We start from the raw sequence: 21,885 nt of genomic DNA on the forward strand, positions 1-21,885 counted from the left end.
ATATTGTGTAAGTTTCGAACACCAAGACAAACTCCATTTACTGTTTGGATAACAAGAGTCTAATTCTGATCATATTCTGATCCAAGACCATTTAATTTAAAAATGTAGAGAGATTAAATGATGCTCTTAGGCAAAATTATATAAATGTTTTGAATTTTGAAATTATTTTCTAATGGTTTAAATATAAATTAATTAAATTGTGTTTACATTGAAAAACACCTTTTCACATCTAAACCATTATATTAACAGCAATTTCATCAAGTAAATGTTTTGCCCTTTTCTAATAGCTGAGTACATTTTAAACATATAGATTACATTTAGATTATTATTTCCACTTTTGACTAGGTAGGACACTTTTGACTTGTGTTGACATTTGCATGTGCAAAAAGACAAATGCAATGTTGTTTTTTTCTGTCTTTTATTTAGTACTTAAATAGTTTTGTTAATTTATGGTGTTAACTTTTAGTTTTGTCTTAGCTAGTCAGCTAATTAAGTGTCTTAGTTAGCTAGTTAGTTTTGCTTACTGTATGTAGCACCTTTGTCCTGGAGAAACATTGTTTTATTTTACTTTGTATTGAACTGTATATGGTAGAAATGACAATAAAAGCTTTATAAAGCTGAATAAAATTTTCTTCACTTGACACACTAACTGTATTTTATTTGTGCATAATTCTGTAGTACTTTTTCCAAGCTAGGTTCTAAAACTACATGAACAAACTTATAAGGAAATAAAATCTAAAGACTGCAATATGTTGCCAAATTTTAAATCCCAAAAAGATTTATATAAAAATGATTTTACCTGAGGCAAGCACACTGAGACAGAGCATGGGAGACGATTACCCACAATACCGCAGCGAATGCACAAGAAAGAAAGGGAGAGAGAAGAACCATTGGCTCAGATCATTGACTCGACAGAAAAAGTTCATATAGTACGCACTGCTTGTAGTGCAAAACCTCGCTTGTTTATCAAGTAAAAAAGTCCAAACAACTTGTGCTTATCTCGCAAATCACTGGCAAACTCAGTTACTCCAAGGTTTTCTGGTATGTAATAGTGTTGTCTCCGTGCCTTTAAATCGCATAGGAAATCCCGGTTGCCATTTTGTCTCAGAGCAGTTTTCCATTGTATTGCTCTATGAACACCAAAAGCCTTTTCCAAAATTAGGATTATTTACCATCAGGATAGCGTTACCGGATGACTATTTTCTATCATCATGTTTCCAGACTGATTCACTGAGGCCCATTAATTTTTCCTACACACACACGCACACACACATACAATATACCGGGCATTTGGACATTTTATACATTCACTTACAATGAAAATATTGTATATAACATAATCTAATTATTTAATGAATAAGTTCAAAGTCAGTTTTTCAGGGTAATTTTTTTTCAAGGGCAGGATTATAATGATTTAAATGTTTTATTGAATAAGTTTGAGGTTTGTTAAAAGAGTCAACTATTGGTATGACTAAACAGTACTGTATGCAACTGAGGAAAGAAAAGGGTTGGAGCTCATGCTCATACTCACTGGAGTTTATGGTGTTTCCCCATCCAGTAACTGTGCACTTGGTACCTGCAGGGGGGCAACTGGGGGGGGGCACCCCCCTCTCTGCTTCACACACACAAAGGCATACACACACACACACACACACACACACTGCTCTACCCAGAAACACTGATCGGTTGCGATTCTTTTTAAAGGTAAAGTGCATGTTAATCGTTAGTTTTACTTTTCAGCAGTGATTCCGTTAGTATGCACTCACATGAGTGTCATTAGTGATGTTCCTTGCTAAATTTTCAGACAAAACAGTCTTTCCGTTAATGTCTGTGTATGTGTTGTGTGTTTGTGGGAAATTCAAATAAGAGAGTAGAAAGATTTATTGTGTAAGATGAGAAGGGGGAGACGGGAGGGGCTGAAAGTAAGAGTCTCCTCTTACTTTAGCTTCACACACATACACAAACACACACACAGCGCCTGCGCGCATAAATGGAAACACTTATCTGTCGGGATTTGTTTTTACTTTTTTTTTTAAGATGAAGCGCAGGTTAATTTGTTTTATTTTTATTTCATATTTTCTATTAATTATTTTTATGTATTTAGTTTTTTGGGCTTTGGAACAATTAATTTGAGTTTCCATTATTTCTTATGGGAAAATTTTATTTGGTTTACGTGTGTTTTAAATTACGAGCCTGCTTCCAGAACGAATTATGCTCGTAATCCAAAGTTTCACTGTATTTATTACAGTAAATAGGGCATGGCTGATTTGGTGATTGACAGTTCAGGGCTGAGTTACAAATGTTAGCTAAGCCTCAAATGCACACGCACCACCAACACAAAGATGAAGCTTTTATTAGGTTTACAGCCCAGCAAAGTTCATGTTAAACTTTGTACCACAGATAAAGTATTCAAAGCACTAAGAACCTCTCGCAAAGCTATGTCTTTTTTCTACTGTTATTCTTGTGTCGGGGTTGTGCCAAAAGTCACAGAACTACAAAACCCATTAGCCACTGCACATCACATAACCAAGTCACAGGTTGTCACACTGAATCATATTGTGGTATAATGAGCACTAGTACAGTATTTAAGTCCTCTCTTGTGTAGCACTCTTTGTCAAGCTTTTGTCATTGCTGCCAGTTGTTGATATATATGCCATGCCATCATTTAGGGTTTGTATGGCTCTTACCTTAAATCAGGAGCTTAATAAATTAATAAATCCAAAAACAAAATAAAGGCATTAGAAGCCTTTATAACCACTCCAGAACCATTCCTGCTCTTGTGTGTCCTTGCACATAGAAAGACTAACTAACGAAACCTAAACTTATTTTCTTTTTTTTTTAACTTTATTTCCCCCCCCCCAATTTTTTCCCGATACCACTCGGAGGCCCTTAACTTATTTTCATGGATTATTGTAATTGTAATTATAGAGTATACTGCTGAGTTTAAATTGCTTATTTTTATTATATTTTAGAAGTGTCTTGATGTCTCCGTCAAAAATACATTCTCATGCTAGTTTCCTAGGTCAGGGACTTAAATACCCTTGAAAAAATCTGGCAGAAGTCTAGCATAGTTTAGCAAAAGGAAATAGTGACAAATAAATGTACACACATGCTAAGCAATTTGGGAGAATTTACCAAACTGTTAATTTTATAAGACTTAATGTTTCTGTTCTCACTTAAGGCTTTGCTTAGATTTTCAGCCAAAAATGTTTTTATTTATTGGCAGTGCACCTCTCCACTATGATAGAAAAAAAGAAATAGCCAACTCTTAATAGACAACTTCTAAAAGAAATAATGAAAATATGGCACCAACCAATAATAAATATCATAACATATCAAACACATTTCAATAAAATGTGTTGTTAAATGCATTTTTCAGGGTAGAGTTTTCCAAATGCAGGATTCTAATTATTAAAAAAAAAATTATAATAGAAGCTTTTAATCTGGTTTGCTAAATGAAGAATACAAAAGAGTGTTATTGTTTCAAGAAGTTTTTATTTTCTTTAACAACGTAAGGTGTTCGATGTTGTTGCCTTGTTGTAAGTCAGCTGGAGCAGATTTAATTGCGGGCCATTGTCTCAGAAATCCAGTCGGTGAAAATGCAAACCTGCAGTAGAAGCAGAATATTGTTTAAATAAAAGAAACAATCAATACACACAATATAGATGATGTCTCATCACACCTCAATAAATAGCACTAGATTTTACCTTGGCATAGACACCAGGACGATTCTTCTCAGCACAGCCATAACCCCAAGACACAATACCCTGCAGCTCATTGTTGCATACCACAGGGCCACCGGAGTCTCCCTGAAGGGATCAAAAGGTATTGTTTATGAGGACTTAAAATGTAAAGATGATGTTCTTTGCTTGTTGTAAAAGACATCATTATAATGTGAGAGTATCTAATTTCACCTGGCATGAGTCCTTGCCTCCCTCCAGGTAGCCAGCGCAGAACATGGCATCAGTGATCATACCAGGGTAAGAGTTATTACAGTCCCTCTCAGAGAGAATGGGGACCTCCAGACACTGCAGCTTGTTGCTGTCAGCAGCTGCAAGCAGGTTTTAAACAATGGGGAAACATAAGAACAGTCAACTAGGGTTATCATATTTGCAATCCAAGGCACAAACCATATTGTATGTGTTTGGGGAAATAAACATTTTTGGGAAAATTGTTTTTGGGAGCAATTAAATTTTTTGAGTGTTTTGATACTTCCATACAATGTTGTCACATCTTGATGCATTTAGGCATAAAACTCCTAATCCTTATCACATCTTTATGTTAAAATATCACAAATACATTGTCTAGGATTAATGATAGAAATCTGTACTCACTGGAGCTCATGGTGTTTCCCCATCCAGAGACTGTGCACTTGGTACCCGCAGGGGGGCAACTCCTGGGCAGTGCCACAGGCTGCACATAGCCGTTCAGGCTGGCAGGTTGATTCAGCTTGATGAGCATGATGTCATTGTCAATGTTCCAGGAGTCATAGTTGGGATGGCGGATGACTTTGGCGGAGGAAATGAACTGCTCTGTGCCCTCATTAATCTGGATGTGGTGTTCACCCAAACGAATCTCCAGACGACTACAGACGGAGTGGGAATGGTTAATATGGTGTCTTTTCCATATTGAACTAATTATTAATCACTAAATATTAACTTACGATTTGTAGCAGTGAGCAGCAGACACAACCCAGTTCTGATGGATCAGAGAACCACCACAGAAGTGATAGCCGACGTTCAGAGACACTTGCCAGGGCTGGGAGTGGGACGTGCACTCTTTTCCTCCAACGATCTTATCATCATCCAGAGCAACTGCATATAAATAAAACAACATTGTTTTTTAAAATTAATTTATTATAGTTCCCTGTCAGATCATACAGTTCTAGAGTCTGTAAAAGATGTTTGTACTTACAACAAGCTCCCACAAGCAAAAGCAGGACCAGAGACCTCATGATGGCTGTTAATCACCTACGATGGGGATCTTACTTCACTCTCCTATTTATGTGAACCAGCAGTGCATATGGACCAATCAACAGTTGGTACCTAAAGATAATGTAATGTCTGATAAGCAAATGTACTGTAAATGAATGACTTACTGTAGTTCATTCCAAAAATAACTGGGACAAACACTCAGCATTTTTAAAAACAGTTTCAGTAATTTAAAATTCATAAACTGTTGTTCCAAATAATTTAAACTTGTTGTTTACTTGGTCAATTTTGAAACTATATTTACATGGCCAACATGTAACTGTTCCACACAATGAAAATATGGTGCAATCAAGGACATTAAAATCACACAAAATTTATAATTGTAGTTTCTCTTCTACCAAAAAAATTAATTGGTTGGCATACAGTATTCACGAGTTTTATCATGAAGATAACTTAAATAGAGAATTATGAAGAATAAAATGGAGAATTATGGAGTTTAACTAGAATTAAACATGAATTCATTATGTTCAGAATTGAGTACAAATACTGTAGTTGTTTTGTTTGTTTTAAAGCTTTGCCATTGCATATATTAAATAATATTATACAAAAATATAAATTTTTTTTTTTTTTGGTTAATTTATTTTCCAGTTTTTAGTAATCCTGGATCTTTAACTTGGCACATGTTTTCCTGGTGTCATGTGTCTTAACAGCTGCAGTTTTCAAACATATTCTCATACTTCCTGAAATTAACATTATAACGGTTTCCAGACAAATTACAAATTGAGTTGTGAATTATTTAAGATATATTTGACCTGGCATGAAAATTAAAATGAGTTTAGAAAATATAATGAGCAGGCTAGCATAGCTTATTTACTGTATGAACATAACTGTATATTTATTATATTTATTACATGTCTATTTACATTAAGAAAGGGTTCCAGCAAACATGTGCTTGCTGTGGACTACATGTCTCGTAACTTCTTTATTAACTGCCAATTTTTGCTACAATTATGTGGTTAAATAGATTTTAGATCTTGGTGGTACAGGCTAATACACTCTCTCCTGGTTCTTTGGTTCTTGGCCCCTGATCAGATGGCTGGGAGTTCAAATCCTTTTACCACCAAACTGCCAAAGTTGGATCACTTATCAAGACCACCAACTACTCCATCAGTAAAAAAAAAAAAGTCAACCTTAGGCACTTTGCCCCTTGGGAGGGTTGGGGATGGGGAAATCTATAAGATATCTTGTACTGTACTGTACTGTACCTGAACTGTGTCTTAAGTGGTAAGGGAGAGTATTTTTGCGTGGCACCCATTGGGATCCTTAGTTATCAATTGAACATTGTTTAAATGCCCCAGACTAAAATGAGTATATCTGTCTGCACCTGTGACTGCATACAACCAGCACATGTACTGACCTCGGGTGCCAGCAATATTGTTATTATAACAAATAATGTCCTTGATGGTACAAACGGAATTGGTACAAATTTGTTTCTTTTATATTAAGGTACAGTTCTGTGCCCTTTAAAAGGTACTGCCCTAGTGACAATGGTTTATATCTTCATTAGTACAAAACCGTACCTTTATTTCTGAGCGTGTATGTGTTATTTAATAGGTTTGTATTGTTATAGAATATAGAAAATACAGTAAATCCAAACTTGTCCATTTGACTGGTGTGTGCGTTAGTGTGTGTGTGATATATACTGTATATATCATAAATACATCCATACAGACAGCTCAGGCTTTCATGACAGCTCAGGCTTTCATAACTCAAAGAAATTATTCTTTAACTGGAAGGAAATTATTATGCTTGTTCGTATCATACAACCACAGTTTAGCATCTCATCACACTGTGATGACGTTTAACACTGAGTTTAAATTGGTTTTCAGGTAACAGTTTTTAGAATGTGCACTTTTTTTGCATTGTGCAAAAAATTTGTTATTCACAAGACATAAATATGAAATAATACTATATATATATATATATATATATATATATATATATATATATATATATATAAAATGCAAAAGTAATTGGACATGAATAAATTTCATTGGAATTCCACGTGAAAGACCAATACAAAGTGGTGTACACTTGAGAAGTGGAACGAAAATCACACATGATTCCAAACATTTTCTACAAATAAATAACTGCAAAGTGGGGTGTGCGTAATTATTCAGCCCCCTTTGGTTTGAGTGGAGTCAGTTGCCCATAGACATTGCCTGATGAGTGCTAATGACTAAATAGAGTGCACCTGTGTGTAATCTAATGTCAGTACAAATACAGCTGCTCTGTGACGGCCTCAGAGTTTGTCTAAGAAAATATTGGGAGCAACAACAAAAAGATTTCCAAAGCCTTGAACATTCCATGGAGCACTGTTCAAGCGATCATTCAGAAATGGAAGAATTATGGCACAACTGTAAACCTACCAAGACAAGGCCGTCCACCTAAACTCACAGGCCGAACCAGGAGAGCGCTGATCAGAAATGCCGCCAAGAGGCCCATGGTGACTCTGGACAAACTGCACAGATTTACAGCTCTGGTGGGGGAATCTGTCCATAGGACAACTACTGTATTAGTCGTGCACTGCACAAAGTTGGCCTTTATGGAAGAGTGGCAAGATGAAAGCCATTGTTAACAGTAAACCATAATGTCCAAAGTCCCGTTTGCAGTTTGCCACAAGCCATGTGGGGGACACAGCAAACATGTGGAAGAAGGTGCTCTGGTCAGATGAGACCAAAATGGAACTTTTTGGCCAAAATGCAAAACGCTATGTGTGGCGGAAAACTAACAATGCACATCACTCTGAACCAGTGGTTCTCAAACATTTTCTGTCATTTCCCACTTAAGGGGGTGGGCGAATTTTCAAGCCCCACTTTTCAACAAAATGATAACCAAAACGGCCAAGTTTACTATTTATTAAAAAATCAATTTCTAGACCAGTAAGATCAAATAACACCAAGTTCAAAACAGATAAAATACACGTGCATTTGTTATAACAGGCTTACTTTGTCACTTATCTAGAGCTTTCTTTCAAAGAAGTTGAGTGGCTTATTAACGTGACTGGGGTGTGTTGTCGATAAGTGTCTTCCTACTTTGTCTCATGCTGTCTGCTGCCAGCGGTTTAAGACACGAAACACACACAGGTCTCTCCTCTGCCCCCACCCCCACCATGAATCCAAACGCAACATACAGTAGGCTTCATCATGTTTTCCTTTCGGCTGGATTTTCGGTTGATTAGGCTGATAGTGCTGAATCACCTGCTTTTTTTGTGGTCCATGTAACAAATGTATCCATTGATGTTATTATGCTCACTACATACAGTACGCTACTGTGTTATGGTCTAAAATGCCCCCCCCCCCCCCCCCCGCCACAGATTGCCCCCCCACACACATAATCTCTTTCAAATAATATATTAGAACATAAATTCATAGGTTTATGGTTTAAAAATGACAAATTATAACAAATGAATTTAATTATTAAATAAGCAATATAAAAAAAATTGTATAGGAGAAAATATATAAATTAGCCTATATATTTTTTTCATATACAACATGTATATTGTATATGTATATATGTATGCAGGAGGGCATTTTAGCGCATACATGTAACACGTGTTTGTGTCCGCGGTAAAGTTAGTTTGATATTCGCATCTCCGAATTCAATAGCTGCGTAAATAAACCCGCAAATAAGATACTCACATATATTTCCTCTCTATATCGTCTTTAAGCTACATCCGCCTTAAATTATACAAGTTTAAAAGCATAAACACTATTATTCTCTACGGCGCAACGAGTGATTTAGGGATCATCGCAAAATGCCGCACAGCAACAAAAAGCGTAGAACGATATTGATCTTCCCTTCTGTTCAGCGCCTGAAGGATTAAAAAGCAACTTTGTTACCACACTGGAAACTAGAAATGCCAGACTAGTACTGCCTGATAAAATACAGAAACATCAGCATACACATTGGAATAAATGAAATTAAATATATAATACCGAATGTTTCCTTATATATTGTTCCTCTGCAAATAACATGCCGACGTTAAACCGTTATTGTTGCACTATGGTTCCACTTTTTCTCTGATGTTATTTTAATTTACTTGTAATAATGATCCATTTCTTTGTGTGTCATTATTTAGTTTCGAGTGTCCGATAAAGAAAATAAAGATTAAATAAATCAATTAAGAAAAGCATGAATTAGAATAGGTACTTTCCTATTATTTTCCACTAATTCCCTCCCGTTCATTGCGCCCCACCTGTCATGTCTGTATTCCCCACTAGTGGGGCGCGCCCCACACTTTGAGAACCACTGCTCTGAACACACCATCCCCACTGTCAAATATGGTGGTGGCGGCATCATGCTCTGGGGGTGCTTTTCTTCAGCAGGGTCAGGGGAGCTGGTCAGAGTTAATGGGAAGATGGATGGAACCAAATACAGGGCAATCTTGGAAGAAAACCTCTTGGAGTCTGCAAAAGACTTGACACTGGGAGGTTCACCTTCCAGCAGGACAACAACCCTAAACATAAAGCCAGGGCAACAGTGGAATGGTTTAAAACGAATGGCCCAGTCAAAGTCCAGATCTAAATCCAATCGAGAATCTGTGACAAGATCTGAAAACTGCTGTTCACAAACGCTGTCCATTTAATCTGACTGAGCTGAAGCTGTTTTGCGAAAAAGAATGGGCAAGGATTTCAGTCTCTAGATGTGTATAGCTGGTAGAGACATACCCTAAAAGACTGGCAGCTGTAATGGCAGCAAAAGGTGGTTCTACAAAGTATGTACTCAGGGGGCTGAATAATTACGCACACCCCAATGTTTGGAATCATGTATGATTTTCGTTCCACTTCTTACGTGTACACCACTTTGTATTGGTCTTTCATGTGGAATTCCAATAAAATTGGTTCATGTTTGTGGCTGTAAAGTTCAAGGGGGCCGAATACTTTTGCAAGCCACTGTACATATATGTATATAATTCTGCTTCTATATGTGTGTAAACCTGCACACAAAAAGACTAACTAATGAAACCTAAACTTGTTTTCATGGATTATTGTAATTGTAATTACGGAGTATACTGCTGGGTTTAAATTGCTTATCTTTATTATATTTTAGCAGTGTATTGATGTCTCCATCAAAAATTAATCTTTCTTAAGGTTTTGCTTAGATTTTTCAGCCTAAAAATGGCTTTATTTATTGTCAATGACAACCTCAGGGTAGAATAAAGAATACAAGAGAGTTTTATTGGTTCAAGAAGTTTTTATTTTGTTTGAACAACATAAGGTGTTGCATGTTGTTGCCTTGTCGTAAGTGGGCTGGAGCAGATTTAATTGCGGTCCATTGTCTCAGAAATCCAGTCGGTGAAAATGCAAACCTGCAGTAGAAGCAGAATATTGTTTAAATAAAATTAAATACACAAAATGTACATGATGTCCGATCACACAACAACAGCACTTGATGTTACCTTGGCATAGACACCAGGACGATTCTTCTCAGCACAGCCATAACCCCAAGACACAATACCCTGCAGCTCATTGTTGCACACCACAGGGCCACCGGAGTCTCCCTGAAGGGATCAAAATATATTGTTTACCAGGACTTAAAATTTAAAGATGATGTTCTTTGCTTGTTGTAAAAGACATCATTATAATAATGTGTGAGTATCTAATTTTACCTGGCATGAGTCCTTGCCTCCCTCCAGGTAGCCAGCGCAGAACATGGCATCAGTGATCATACCAGGGTAAGAGTTATTACAGTCCCTCTCAGAGAGAATGGGGACCTCCAGACACTGCAGCTTGTTGCTGTCAGCAGCTGCAAGCAGGTTTTAAACAATGAGGAAACATAAGAACAGTCAACTAGGGTTATCATATTTGCAATCCAAAGCAAAAACAATATGCTATTGCAGATAGAAGAAGTTTAAAAAAAAAAAAAATTAAAATCTAGTCAGTGTTTTAATTCTTGCACACATATTGTCATCTTGATAGATTAAAGCATAAGATTCCTACTACTTATCGTTTGCCACATTTTCACACACAAATAAATTGCCTATGGTTAATAATATAAATCCATACTCACTGGAGCTCATGGTGTTTCCCCATCCAGAGACTGTGCACTTGGTACCCGCAGGGGGGCAACTCCTGGGCAGTGCCACAGGCTGCACATAGCCGTTCAGGCTGGCAGGTTGATTCAGCTTGATGAGCATGATGTCATTGTCAATATTCCAGGAGTCATAGTTGGGATGGCGGATAACTTTTGCGGAGGAAATGAACTGCTCTGTGCCCTCATTAATCTGGATGTGGTGTTCACCCAAACGAACCTCCAGACGACTACAGACGGAGTGGAAATGGTTCATATGGTGTATTTTCCATATTGAACTAATTATTAATCACTAAATATTAACTTACGATTTGTAGCAGTGAGCAGCAGACACAACCCAGTTCTGATTGATCAGAGAACCACCACAGAAGTGATAGCCGACGTTCAGAGACACCTGCCAGGGCTGGGAGTGGGACGTGCACTCTTTCCCTCCAACAATCTTGTCATCATCCAGAGCAACTGCATATAAATAAAACAACATTGTTTTTTTTAATTTATTTATTATAGTTCCCTGTCAGATCATACAGTTCTAGAGTCTGTAAAAGATGTTTGTACTTACAACAAGCTCCCACAAGCAAAAGCAGGACCAGAGACCTCATGATGGCTGTTGATCACCTACGATGGGGATCTTACTTCACTCTCCTATTTATGTGAACCAGCAGTGCATATGGACCAATCAACAGTTGGTACCTAAAGATAATCTAATGTCTGATAAGCGAATGTAAATGAATGACTTGGTTCATTCCAAAAATAACTGGGACAAACACTCAACATTTTAAAAACAGTTTCAGTAATTTTACATTCATAAGTTGTTGTTCCAAATTGGTACAGTAACTGTTTTCCCACAGTGAAAAGTTTGTGCAAAAATTCAATTCATATTTGGAGTTCCATTGGATAAATTAATTGTTTAGGATATTACATTTCTATCATGAAAATAATAACTTAAGTAGAACTTTGAATTAAACTGAATTCATAATGTTTTTACCATTATATACATTAAACATATAATACATAAATACTGGATGGCTATTTCTTTGATTTATTTCCTAGTTTTTAGTAATCTTGGATCTTTAACTTGGAACACATTTTCCTGGGAGTGTGTCAGTCTCTTAACAGCTGCAGATTTCAAATATATTCTCACAATTTCTAAAATACCTTATAGCTGTGGTTTCAAAGCAAACAGCAAATAACGATATAAATTATTTACGATATATTTGACCTGGCATGCAAATTAACATTAGTTTAGTGAATATGATGAGCAGAGTTGCATAGCTTCTTTACTGTATGAACATAACTAAAAAATGACCAGTTTATTTATTAACTATTAACTAATTTAGATTCAGAAAGGATTCCAGCAATCATGTGCTTGCTGTGGACTACATGTTTCATAACTGCTTTAGTGGCTCCTACTTTATACTGCCCAAATGTGGTAGATTCTCCCTTGGCTCAGGGTCACTACTACACTTGGCCCCTTTAAGCAAGACCATTAACTCCCAACTACAGTACCCTAAGAGTTCACATAATTCTTCCCTATTTCTTCTAGTCAACCTCAGGCTCTTTGCCCATGCACGATACAGTATCTGAGATCTTTTGTACTGCACTGTACCTAAACTGTATCATAACTGGCAAGGATGTCTAATTTTCTATATCTTTATGAATGTAGTTGGTTAATGAAGGGTGTTGGTGAAAGTCAAAATCAGTACAAAGCTGGAAGCTGGAAATTGAAAATTTTCCCTCAGTTGCTGCTCTTGTGTAGATGACATTTATTTACATTTATTTTTTTTATATATTTTTTTACATAAATTATTTACATTTTTAAAATTATTTTATTGTCTAATATAATTGGATAACACTAATACTTTTTATCAGTCAACTTATTTGAAAACTACTGGCAGCAAACTCGGAAGTAGTGAAAATGAAAATTCTGACGCTAAAATAAAGCTAGTTCGCACTTTCGCCACAAGATGACGCCAAATACACGTTTTCATTATATTATTCCTATAAAAGGTTGCAATGTTAGTTGTTATATTCTATTGTATACATGTGTACGAGGCTCTCAGTCCGAGATAACTTTAAACACGGTTCTATAAAATATGTAAACCTCCAGTGCAGTAAACAAACAGACCAAGCCAAAGCATGTGACTAAGGCTTCGTCAGGAGACAATTGAGAAGGATGCCTTTGTTTCCACAGAACCCAAACACATAGGTTGGCCTGCTGCTTAAGCACTGGTCTCTTGATAGCAAATGCAGCCTTCACTTGGAAGTTTTCTTGATATCCCAGATCTTTCATGACTTCCACTGTTCTTTTTTAGTCATTTCAGTCAGTGGAAATAAAGAGCTAAATACGGTTTGATGTCTTTGTTTTATAGTCCTTGCTATTTTTATCCTCTACTTTTTAAGCATTATTTAGCTTTATTTTAAGATTCTGATGGAAAAATCCATGGTCGTTTAGTGTTAGCCAAATGTTTAAAGGGTGTCAGGGATTAAGGCAAGGCACAATGCAATTGTAAAATTTAATACTAAGACGTTTTATTGTTACAAGGATTAAACAAGAAAATCCAAAAATAAATATGAGAACTAAGACTTTTGGCTAGGTTACAGGCTAAATGTTAATCCTACACATATCAGGAAACAAAACAGAACAACAGAATAAATGATTTAAATGGTGAATAGCAGTGATAATTTCAGATAAGACAAATACTAAAATAAAACACTACAAATAGACAAATGAATCAGAGCAAACAAGGTGCAGGAAAGTACAAATAACATTGTGTCACTATGACACGTGAGGTGCAATGAATACTGAGAAGTTAAGTCCGGAATAGACGTCAACATAGCCGTCAGGACACCTGGCCAAGACTATAACAAAATGCTATATTTGATTTTTCCTTATAGATGTATCATCTGGACTTATCTCATAGGCAGGGTCGGAAAAAAAGTATTTAAAAGAAATATACACAAGTAAAACACAGATAATTCAAATCATACATAGTTAAAATTTAAATAATAGTTAAAAAAAATAAGCTTTAAGATGTACTGTTTTTGGGGGGCGGCAAAAAACAGTGAAAAAAAAAATCATCCCCAAAATTTGCAATCCTATTTCTATTGCAACACCTATTCCTATTCCTCCTCTTCCTCCTCCTACTACTGCTAATAATAATAATAATAGTAATTAAAAATTTCCCCCATTAGAGCATATGACCTCTGTTGTTAACCCCTGCACCAAGGACAATGTTTTGAAAGTCAGAAATATTTATGGGGTCTGCATAGTACATTTCCCTAAGGCTTATACAGAGCACCCCATGGTACATTTTCATAAGCTATATTAATCAATCAATTAGAAATCCATCGGTTAATTAGAAACTCATCTACTAGTATAAATTCTTTTTATTTGTTGTATTTATTTATATTTTTTTACCTTTACGACTGCAGCACTATTGCCATTACTATTTATATATATGCCACTTAGCAGACATGCTTATCCAGACCATCTTACTGAAGTTCTTTAATATAGTAACTCTCTATGATGTATTTATAATCTCTATTCAATTCATGTTCTTTTATACTATACTTGCTTTTGTTCTTCCAGGGTTCTGCTGCTGTTTCAGAAAAATATAGATGCTGTATAGTGAGACTTTGCATTGGACAGCCATTACTTTTGTGATTGTCTGAGTTTTTCCAGGGAACTGTGAATGTTAAACATGCGGTGTCCCATTAAAATTCACTTTGGGAGTGTGTTCTCGTTAACTGACCTGGAACCACTCGTAAACTTGGCTGTTTCTTATGTGGCATTCCAGTCTTCTCACTTTCTCATTTTTAGCAGCAAAAGGTGAGTCAGGCTTTCCACCATCAAACTAGCCTGCCCAGTCACAAAAATGACTCTTACTATGTGAACCCCTTGTAAAAGCTGCCAAGCATTACAGCAGAAGAAAAAGAACTACATTTACTATTTACTGTTTCACACATGAAATGGCACAAAGGCAAACTGCAGTTATCTTACCCAGGATAATCTCACTCAGTTCTATGAATGTAGACTGTCTGAGGTGCATATTTAAAGACACGAAATAGCAGGATTATAGCTCGCTCTTAAATCTTCATAGACCTATAAACTGCTTGTTTAAGCATTTTTGTAAATCCGTTGAGGCCCCTGTGTTTTCTTATTGTCTCAGTCTCAGGAATATCTTAAGATCATAATTTTATTCATGTAGGATTTTAATAAGAAATAAGCCACTTATGGTTTAGACTTGCAGCAGATTTTTTTTTTTTAAGTAAAAGAATAAGCAAGTAAACACCTTGTGGTCAGTGGCGGCCGGTCAATAAGGAGCGCGGGGCGCCGCCTCCTTAAAGTTAGGCAGTGAAGAATGCTACTTTAACATGTAATTATTTATTTTATTATAAAATAATGAAATAAAGTCATTTAGTCACAATATTCCGCTGTATTTCTTAATATAATTTATTTACAATAAAAAAATACTTAAACTGTATTACGTTCATTTGTGTTCATGTACGCGGGGCGCCGGACAAACGAGTGTTTATGTTGGCATGTAAATTTATGAAAAGCATGTGATTTAAGGCTCTAAAAGCATGTGATTTAAGTTCTAATTGGATTTTTTTAAATCATAATTGGGGCGCAGCACTGTGCTCCCCAAAACCTCACATTTTTGTTCTTAGCAAATAAATTTTTTTTTTAAATATTTGGGCTCATGTGATTGGAGCACCGAGTCTTATCAACGGTCAGCAAATTATTAGTTAATGTATTGAATAGTGATTGACGTGGAAGATAGCTAAATATGAGAGGAAATTCTGTCCTCCCATGGAGCTGGCTGACTGGATGCGATGTGAGTCATTCCTGTATTTTAATCTAGTAGTAATGATGCTTAATTAACCTAATAAATGGCTATTTACAGGCAATTATTAAAACATTTTACTTTAATTTTGTTTGCGCCCCCCCCACCCCCCCCCCCGAAAAGTTGTGCACCAGCCTCCACTGCTTGTGTTGCTAACTTTTTTTTTAAATCCCTGAGCTAACCAAAGAATTTAAAGTCATTGAGAATGATTTGATGATTTATATTGTGTATCTTCTTTCATGTTCCTTTAAAAGAAAGCAAAAGGAACATAGATTTAAGTATAGTATTTCCTAATTCTCAAAGATTATATCTGAAAGATATTTTTTTTTTTGCTGTTTGGAGTTCATTACTAAAAGTAATATTTCTTACAATTTATTTATATTAGATGGCCTATGCTTCGTGCCACATTTAAAAAATATATCTTTTGGATGAAAGATTGAATAATTTACTCATTTTATTATTAGAATACCTTAAACTTGGTGAATCAGTAGCAACTTAAACTATTAAGACAATACATACATTTTGAAATATCATCAGTGCTGTTGACCGATCATTAGCAGTTTTGCCAAAACTGTATCCACTGTAGACACCATACCATAGTCACCCTCTTTACCTCAAATCAATCTATCCTTCCTCCTTTCACCAACAGGGCATTTCTATCCACAGAATTAAAGCTCAGTGGATAATTTAGGTTTGCTTGTTTTTTTTCCATACCGTTTTGAATCAATCATGAGACTGTTGTGCATGAAAATCCAGGAGGTGAGCAGTTTCTAAAATACTTAAATCAGCCGATCTAGTACCAACAATCATTCCACAGTCAAGATCACTAACACCAAATGAGCATTGACTAACCACTTAATCACATGATTGACTGATATTAGACGGGCTGTAGCAAAAGTAATAAAAGTTATTCAACTGACACGGGTCATTCAAATTGCACATGTTGGAAGAGTAGCTCTTCTGTTCAAAGGCGTTACCGGTTCCGTAAGCGGTGCATTTGGAACTCTTCTTTGTTGATGTTGATGGTCTCCCACTGCTCTATAGAGTGGTTATGGAAATGACACCATTGACAAAACTAATATGCACAGATTGCTAAAGAAGTTTAAAGAAGGGAAAACCAGCATTGAGGACAAATCACTTAGTGGGAGACCATCAATTGCGACAAATGGGGTCCTCAAAGAAGATTTGAAAGATTTAACAATGATGCATGCATGTTGTTTGTGATGAAAACTATATTGAGTAGGGTATTTGTATAGACAAAGAGTTACTTTACCATAAAGTGCAGTGTGAAGTTGTCCATGTCAGTAATGAAAAAAACCCCCTCACTATTGCATTACTTTTGAGACAGCACAGAAGTGTAATTGTACAGTTGTTCTTTTTAAAGTGGCCACTGAGTGTACAGTACTGTATTGGAGTCATGCATTAATGACTCACTTATTAGCACTGACAGGATTGTAGAACTTTAAACACATTCTTTTAAATGTTACACAAACCCTATTTTTTTTTTTTTCTGGTACAATAGGTAGTTTTTTGGTACATCATCACCACATTTGTTTTTTTCTGGACCTTTCTGTGATGGTAATTGCTTCTACAGAATTTTTAAATGTTCCTTACAGCATGACTTCTGGCATGGCACTTGCAGTATTATTCAAGTCTGTTGCTAGCCTCATGGCCCAGCATTTATTGAATGTATTGTAATATTATTTTGTGGATCCAGAAAGAGAAGAGGCAGAAAAATCTTTAAAAAGTGGAATGTTTAAACCATGCAACATTATCAGTGTAAATCCTTAAAGAACCGTCAGACATTTTAACCAGCTTGGTTAATGTTGTTTCTGATTGCAGTTCATGCACACCAAACAACTGTCTATTTTTGAACAGTGGAACCTTGCATTACAAGCGCAATTCGTTCCGGTAGCGGGCTCATATTTCAAAACACTTGTAAACCAAATTAAATTTTCCCATAAGAAATAATGGAAACTTAAATTATTTGTTCCACAGCTCAAAAAATAAATATTGTGGCGTGGGCGGGGCGGCGGCTGACGACCAGCATGCCTTGCGGGAATGTCGGTGTGTTCACCATGATGGGGAAAGGTGTTTTGGTCAGTGGCTTCGGCCCTGTTGTGTGTGAGGGGGTGTGTGACGTGTGAAATGTGCTCCAGTTCAAGCTAGTGCTGAATTGGATGTAGGCTCCTGAGTGAAGGTGCTGCTTTTAGAGGACCTTCTAAAAATCCAAGCGGGCCGCCGAGTAGCGGAGCGACTACTGGCGGAGCTAGCGCGGAGCTAGCGCGAGCACACCACGTCAACCAACGCGGAGCGGGAAGCAGAAAATCCCGGCGCTGGATCTCAGGGCGGAGGCTGGCGCTGCGCAAGCGCCGGAGCAAGATACAGCTCCGTGCGCCGTTAGCCGGCAAAGCGACCTGTTGCTGCGCGAGGCCGAGCGCGCTGAGCCCATATCGGCGGCACATCGCGGCGGAAGAGCCGAGCGACCGCCCGCAGCTCAGTGGCGCTCGGTTCGTGAACCTAGCCGGGGACAGGGCTACCCGTCGCGGCTAGGCAACGAGCAGCTCTCCGACGTTTCGCGCCGAGGCGACGGCGCCGGTGACCGTAAGGAGGCACTGCGCGAGGTCGAGCGCGCTGAGCCCATAATGGCGGCACATCACGGCGAAAGAGCCGAGCGACCGCCCGCAGCTCAGTGGCGCTTGGTAGGTGAACCTAGCCGGGGACAGGGCTACCTGTTGCGGCTAGGCCTCGACAGCGCTTCCGAGATTCCGCGACGACGCCGAGGCCAGGGACCGCCGGACTACCACTGCAACCTTCTCAGGAACAACCTTCTGAGGGACAGCGTACACCAGCAGCCGCTAAACTAGCGCCGGGTGGACTGTTGGGGAGCCCCGCGGGGCTTTACATCGACTGTGTGCTGGACGGCGTCTTACTGCGGGCGCTCGTGGACACCGGCTCCACTGTTTCCCACGGGTTGTGGAACTGTGAACCGCTCATCGCCAGGCAGAAGGGCCCCACCCAGCGCTCGCGGGCACCGCTGCAAGACTTTTGGGTGGGGTCACCTATGGGGCGAATGGGCGTGGACACTCACAGCCAGCTCGGCTCTCCGATGTCATCTCCCGGGTGCGGTTGGCAGCCGCACGCCGGGGAAACATCGAACTATGTGGAGGCCGGACCGCCTCAGGACTACATTCGCGTTCATCCCTTACCTGCCAAAGGACGCCGGCGTTCCCACCGCCAGCGCCGACCGCCTCCACGCCTCCAAGGCAAAGTTCGTCATGGTGACCAGGGACGGTCACAGCTCGGGTGGGGGCAGTGTGGCGTGGGCGGGGCGGCGGCTGACGACCAGCATGCCTTGCGGGAATGTCGGTGTGTTCACCATGATGGGGAAAGGTGTTTTGGTCAGTGGCTTCGGCCCTGTTGTGTGTGAGGGTGTGTGTGACGTGTGAAATGTGCTCCAGTTCAAGCTAGTGCTGAATTGGATGTAGGCTCCTGAGTGAAGGTGCTGCTCATGCCTTACATGCTGTGTGCTTAATAAAGTACTCCCAGCCATTGCATTGGGCAGCAAATAAGCTCACTCGTCTCTCCAGCATTCTTTCCGGCGTAAAAACGCTACAATATATATAAACAATTAACACAAAATATAAAGTAAAAATAAAACACATTAACCTGCACTTTACCTTAAAAAATAAATCCCGACAGATAAGTGTTTCCGTTTGTGCATGCAGGTGCTGTGTATGTGTGTATATGTGTGTGTGTGTGATTGTGTAAAGCTAAAGTTAGGAGACCCTCCCCTCTCCCCTTCTCGTCTTACACAGTTTCCCTTCCTTCAATCTTTTCACACACACGCTCGCACACAACAGAAACACTGTTTTATCTGAAAAATGAACAAGAAATCTCTCTAATGACACATGATTGAACACCACACTAATGGATTCACTGCTGTAAATATATAAAACAAAAAATAAAACAAATAAACTGCACTTTGCCTTTGAAAAGAATCGCGACAGTGCAATGTTTCTGTGTAGAGCAGAGAGAAGAAGGTTGTGTCTGTGTGTATCTGTAAAGGTAAAAGTAGGAGCGGTCTGTGTGTGTGTGGCACAGTGTCTAATGACGCGTGAAAATAGAAAATAGATCTTTAACCTCTCTAATGAGACTTGCTTTTGCTTTGGACGCGCTCTGTACATACACACATACAGACACAAAATAAAATATGTTTTACGCGCACACACACACGGTCACAGTGTTATAGTAAACAGTACATGCGTGCGCGGATGTTGATTATACTGTACCAGTAAGAGACGAGCACTAAGACCCAGCAAAGGATATGATTATCCACAATTCCGCAGCACAAAAGAGAGTAAAACCGTTGGCTCAGTTGTGATCACGTGACACTCAGCGTCAAAACAAGAAGCGCATGCGCATTGAGGAAATTGTATTGGGGTGATAGACACACTTAATTTTGTGTTTTTCATGTAATGGTCTCAATGTGTACAGGTGTGCCTTATATTCGGGCCAATCCCAAAAGACAACCTTTTTTAATGTGGCATCAATTTCAACATTCTGTGGGTATAAAAAGCTGGTAAAGGTTAGTAAGTCATTCCAAGTTTATCATTTAAATAGCCATGAACACACAATGTCACTTAACAGACCTGGCCATGGCGCGCCTTTGGGTCAATGGCAGGGAGTCAGATGTTGCTCGTGAACTTGGTGTGTCTCAAAGTGTCATTAGCAGACTTGCATCAAGACACAGAACTACTGGCAGAGTTCATGACAGACCCAGGAGTGGAGCCCCACGAGTGACAGACCGCAACGATGACTAGTTCTTAAGGACCTATGCACTCAGACATCGATATGTAACTGCCACACAGCTACAGGCCCGTTTACGAGATGTGAGGGGTACTAGGGTTTCCAGACAAACCATTCGCAACCGACTTCACCGCTTTGGCTTTAATGCCAGACGACCGTTGCAGGTGACTCCACTAACACCAAGACACCGCCGTGAACGTTTGCAGTGGGCACAAGACCATGTGACCTGGACAATGCAGCAGTGGTCTACCGTCCTGTGCACAGAAATGATTGTTGTTAGCGTTGCTGGAGAAGGCGAGGTGAGCGATACGCTGAGGTCACCATGGTCCCTAGGGTTTGCTCTGGTGGAGGAGGTGCAACAGTCTGAGCCGGCATCACCAGTCAGCACAAAACAGATTTGGTTATTGTACATGGCTCAGTCACTGCATGTTCATACCTCAGAGACATACAGTAGAACCCATCATCATGCCCCAATTCGGCCAGCACACCCCCAACTTTCTGGTCATGGATGATAATGCTCCACCACATCGTGGCATAATTGTCACAGCTCAACTTTAGGAAGTTGGAGTGCCTCATATGGTATGGCCATCAATGTCCCCTGACCTGAACCCCATAGAGCACGTCTGGGACCAGTTAAAGCAGAGACTGGATGATCGTACCCCACCCCCACGTGACCTGGCAGAACTGCGTGTGGCAGTGGAAGGCATTGCCTCAGAACAACATCATGAGGCTGGTGAGGAGCATAAGACGTCGCTGTCAAGCTGTCATTGCGGCAAATGGTGGAAACACCCGCTACTGACATTGTCAATTTTTTTTCTCATACATAATTAGTAATATCAAAGGGAACTTTTACTTAGTTTATTCAAATTCAGAGCAAATAGGAAAAGCACTCATGCAAATAACAATATCCCCAACTTATTGTGAGTAGTGTGTATTTGTAAAAGTTACAAAGTTTATAATGGTTATTAAGTTTTTTTTTGTAAAAGTTACAAAGTGTATAATGGTTGTTATTAAGTATATACAGTATAAATAAATATGTACAGGTATATGTAAATAAATGTATATTGTATACTGAATTTATTTTTTTTATTTTATATTGCAGCAGTTATGTCCTGTACATTTTATTTTAAGAATTTTACTCTAAATTGAATCACCTTTCTATGGATGTGCTCTCAAAGTGGATGTAGTGTAAAGATTTTCGGCAT

At 38.6% G+C, this 21,885-nt stretch overlaps 2 protein-coding genes across 2 annotated transcripts; both read right to left on the reverse strand.

Annotated features, from left to right (window-relative positions):
• Nucleotides 1-3,475: 3,475 nt before the first annotated feature.
• LOC128515356 (trypsin-2-like) lies at nt 3,476-5,045 on the reverse strand. The gene is made up of 6 exons (XM_053489505.1): nt 4,915-5,045; nt 4,664-4,814; nt 4,335-4,585; nt 3,915-4,051; nt 3,708-3,809; nt 3,476-3,607 (listed from the first exon to the last, which is right to left on the reverse strand). Exons 1-6 carry the CDS (start codon nt 4,952-4,954, stop codon nt 3,560-3,562), a joined length of 729 nt encoding a protein of 242 aa, XP_053345480.1. The 5' UTR covers nt 4,955-5,045; the 3' UTR covers nt 3,476-3,559.
• A 5,122-nt stretch (nt 5,046-10,167) lies between these two features.
• Nucleotides 10,168-11,674, reverse strand: LOC128515355 (trypsin-2-like). Its single transcript, XM_053489504.1, has 6 exons — nt 11,584-11,674; nt 11,333-11,483; nt 11,004-11,254; nt 10,603-10,739; nt 10,393-10,494; nt 10,168-10,302 (listed from the first exon to the last, which is right to left on the reverse strand). Exons 1-6 carry the CDS (start codon nt 11,621-11,623, stop codon nt 10,255-10,257), a joined length of 729 nt encoding a protein of 242 aa, XP_053345479.1. The 5' UTR covers nt 11,624-11,674; the 3' UTR covers nt 10,168-10,254.
• Nucleotides 11,675-21,885: the final 10,211 nt, after the last annotated feature.

The sequence above is a fragment of the Clarias gariepinus genome, chromosome 27, assembly GCF_024256425.1.
Source record: "Clarias gariepinus isolate MV-2021 ecotype Netherlands chromosome 27, CGAR_prim_01v2, whole genome shotgun sequence".
Lineage (NCBI taxonomy): Eukaryota > Metazoa > Chordata > Actinopteri > Siluriformes > Clariidae > Clarias > Clarias gariepinus.

What these genes read in the sequence shown, in the direction of transcription:
- LOC128515355 (XM_053489504.1), bottom strand. Translation starts at nt 11,623, where the DNA reads ATGAGGTCTCTGGTCCTGCTTTTGCTTGTGGGAGCTTGTT. An exon ending in GCTGCTCACTGCTACAAATC is followed by an intron (nt 11,255 to 11,332) that starts GTAAGTTAATAT and finishes CTCCGTCTGTAG; the next exon opens with TCGTCTGGAGGTTCGTTTGG. An exon ending in GGGAAACACCATGAGCTCCA is followed by an intron (nt 10,740 to 11,003) that starts GTGAGTATGGAT and finishes ACCTGCTTGCAG; the next exon opens with CTGCTGACAGCAACAAGCTG.
- LOC128515356 (XM_053489505.1), bottom strand. Translation starts at nt 4,954, where the DNA reads ATGAGGTCTCTGGTCCTGCTTTTGCTTGTGGGAGCTTGTT. An exon ending in TTTGCTTGTGGGAGCTTGTT is followed by an intron (nt 4,815 to 4,914) that starts GTAAGTACAAAC and finishes ATTTATATGCAG; the next exon opens with TTGCTCTGGATGATGATAAG. An exon ending in GTCCTGGTGTCTATGCCAAG is followed by an intron (nt 3,608 to 3,707) that starts GTAAAATCTAGT and finishes CTTCTACTGCAG; the next exon opens with GTTTGCATTTTCACCGACTG.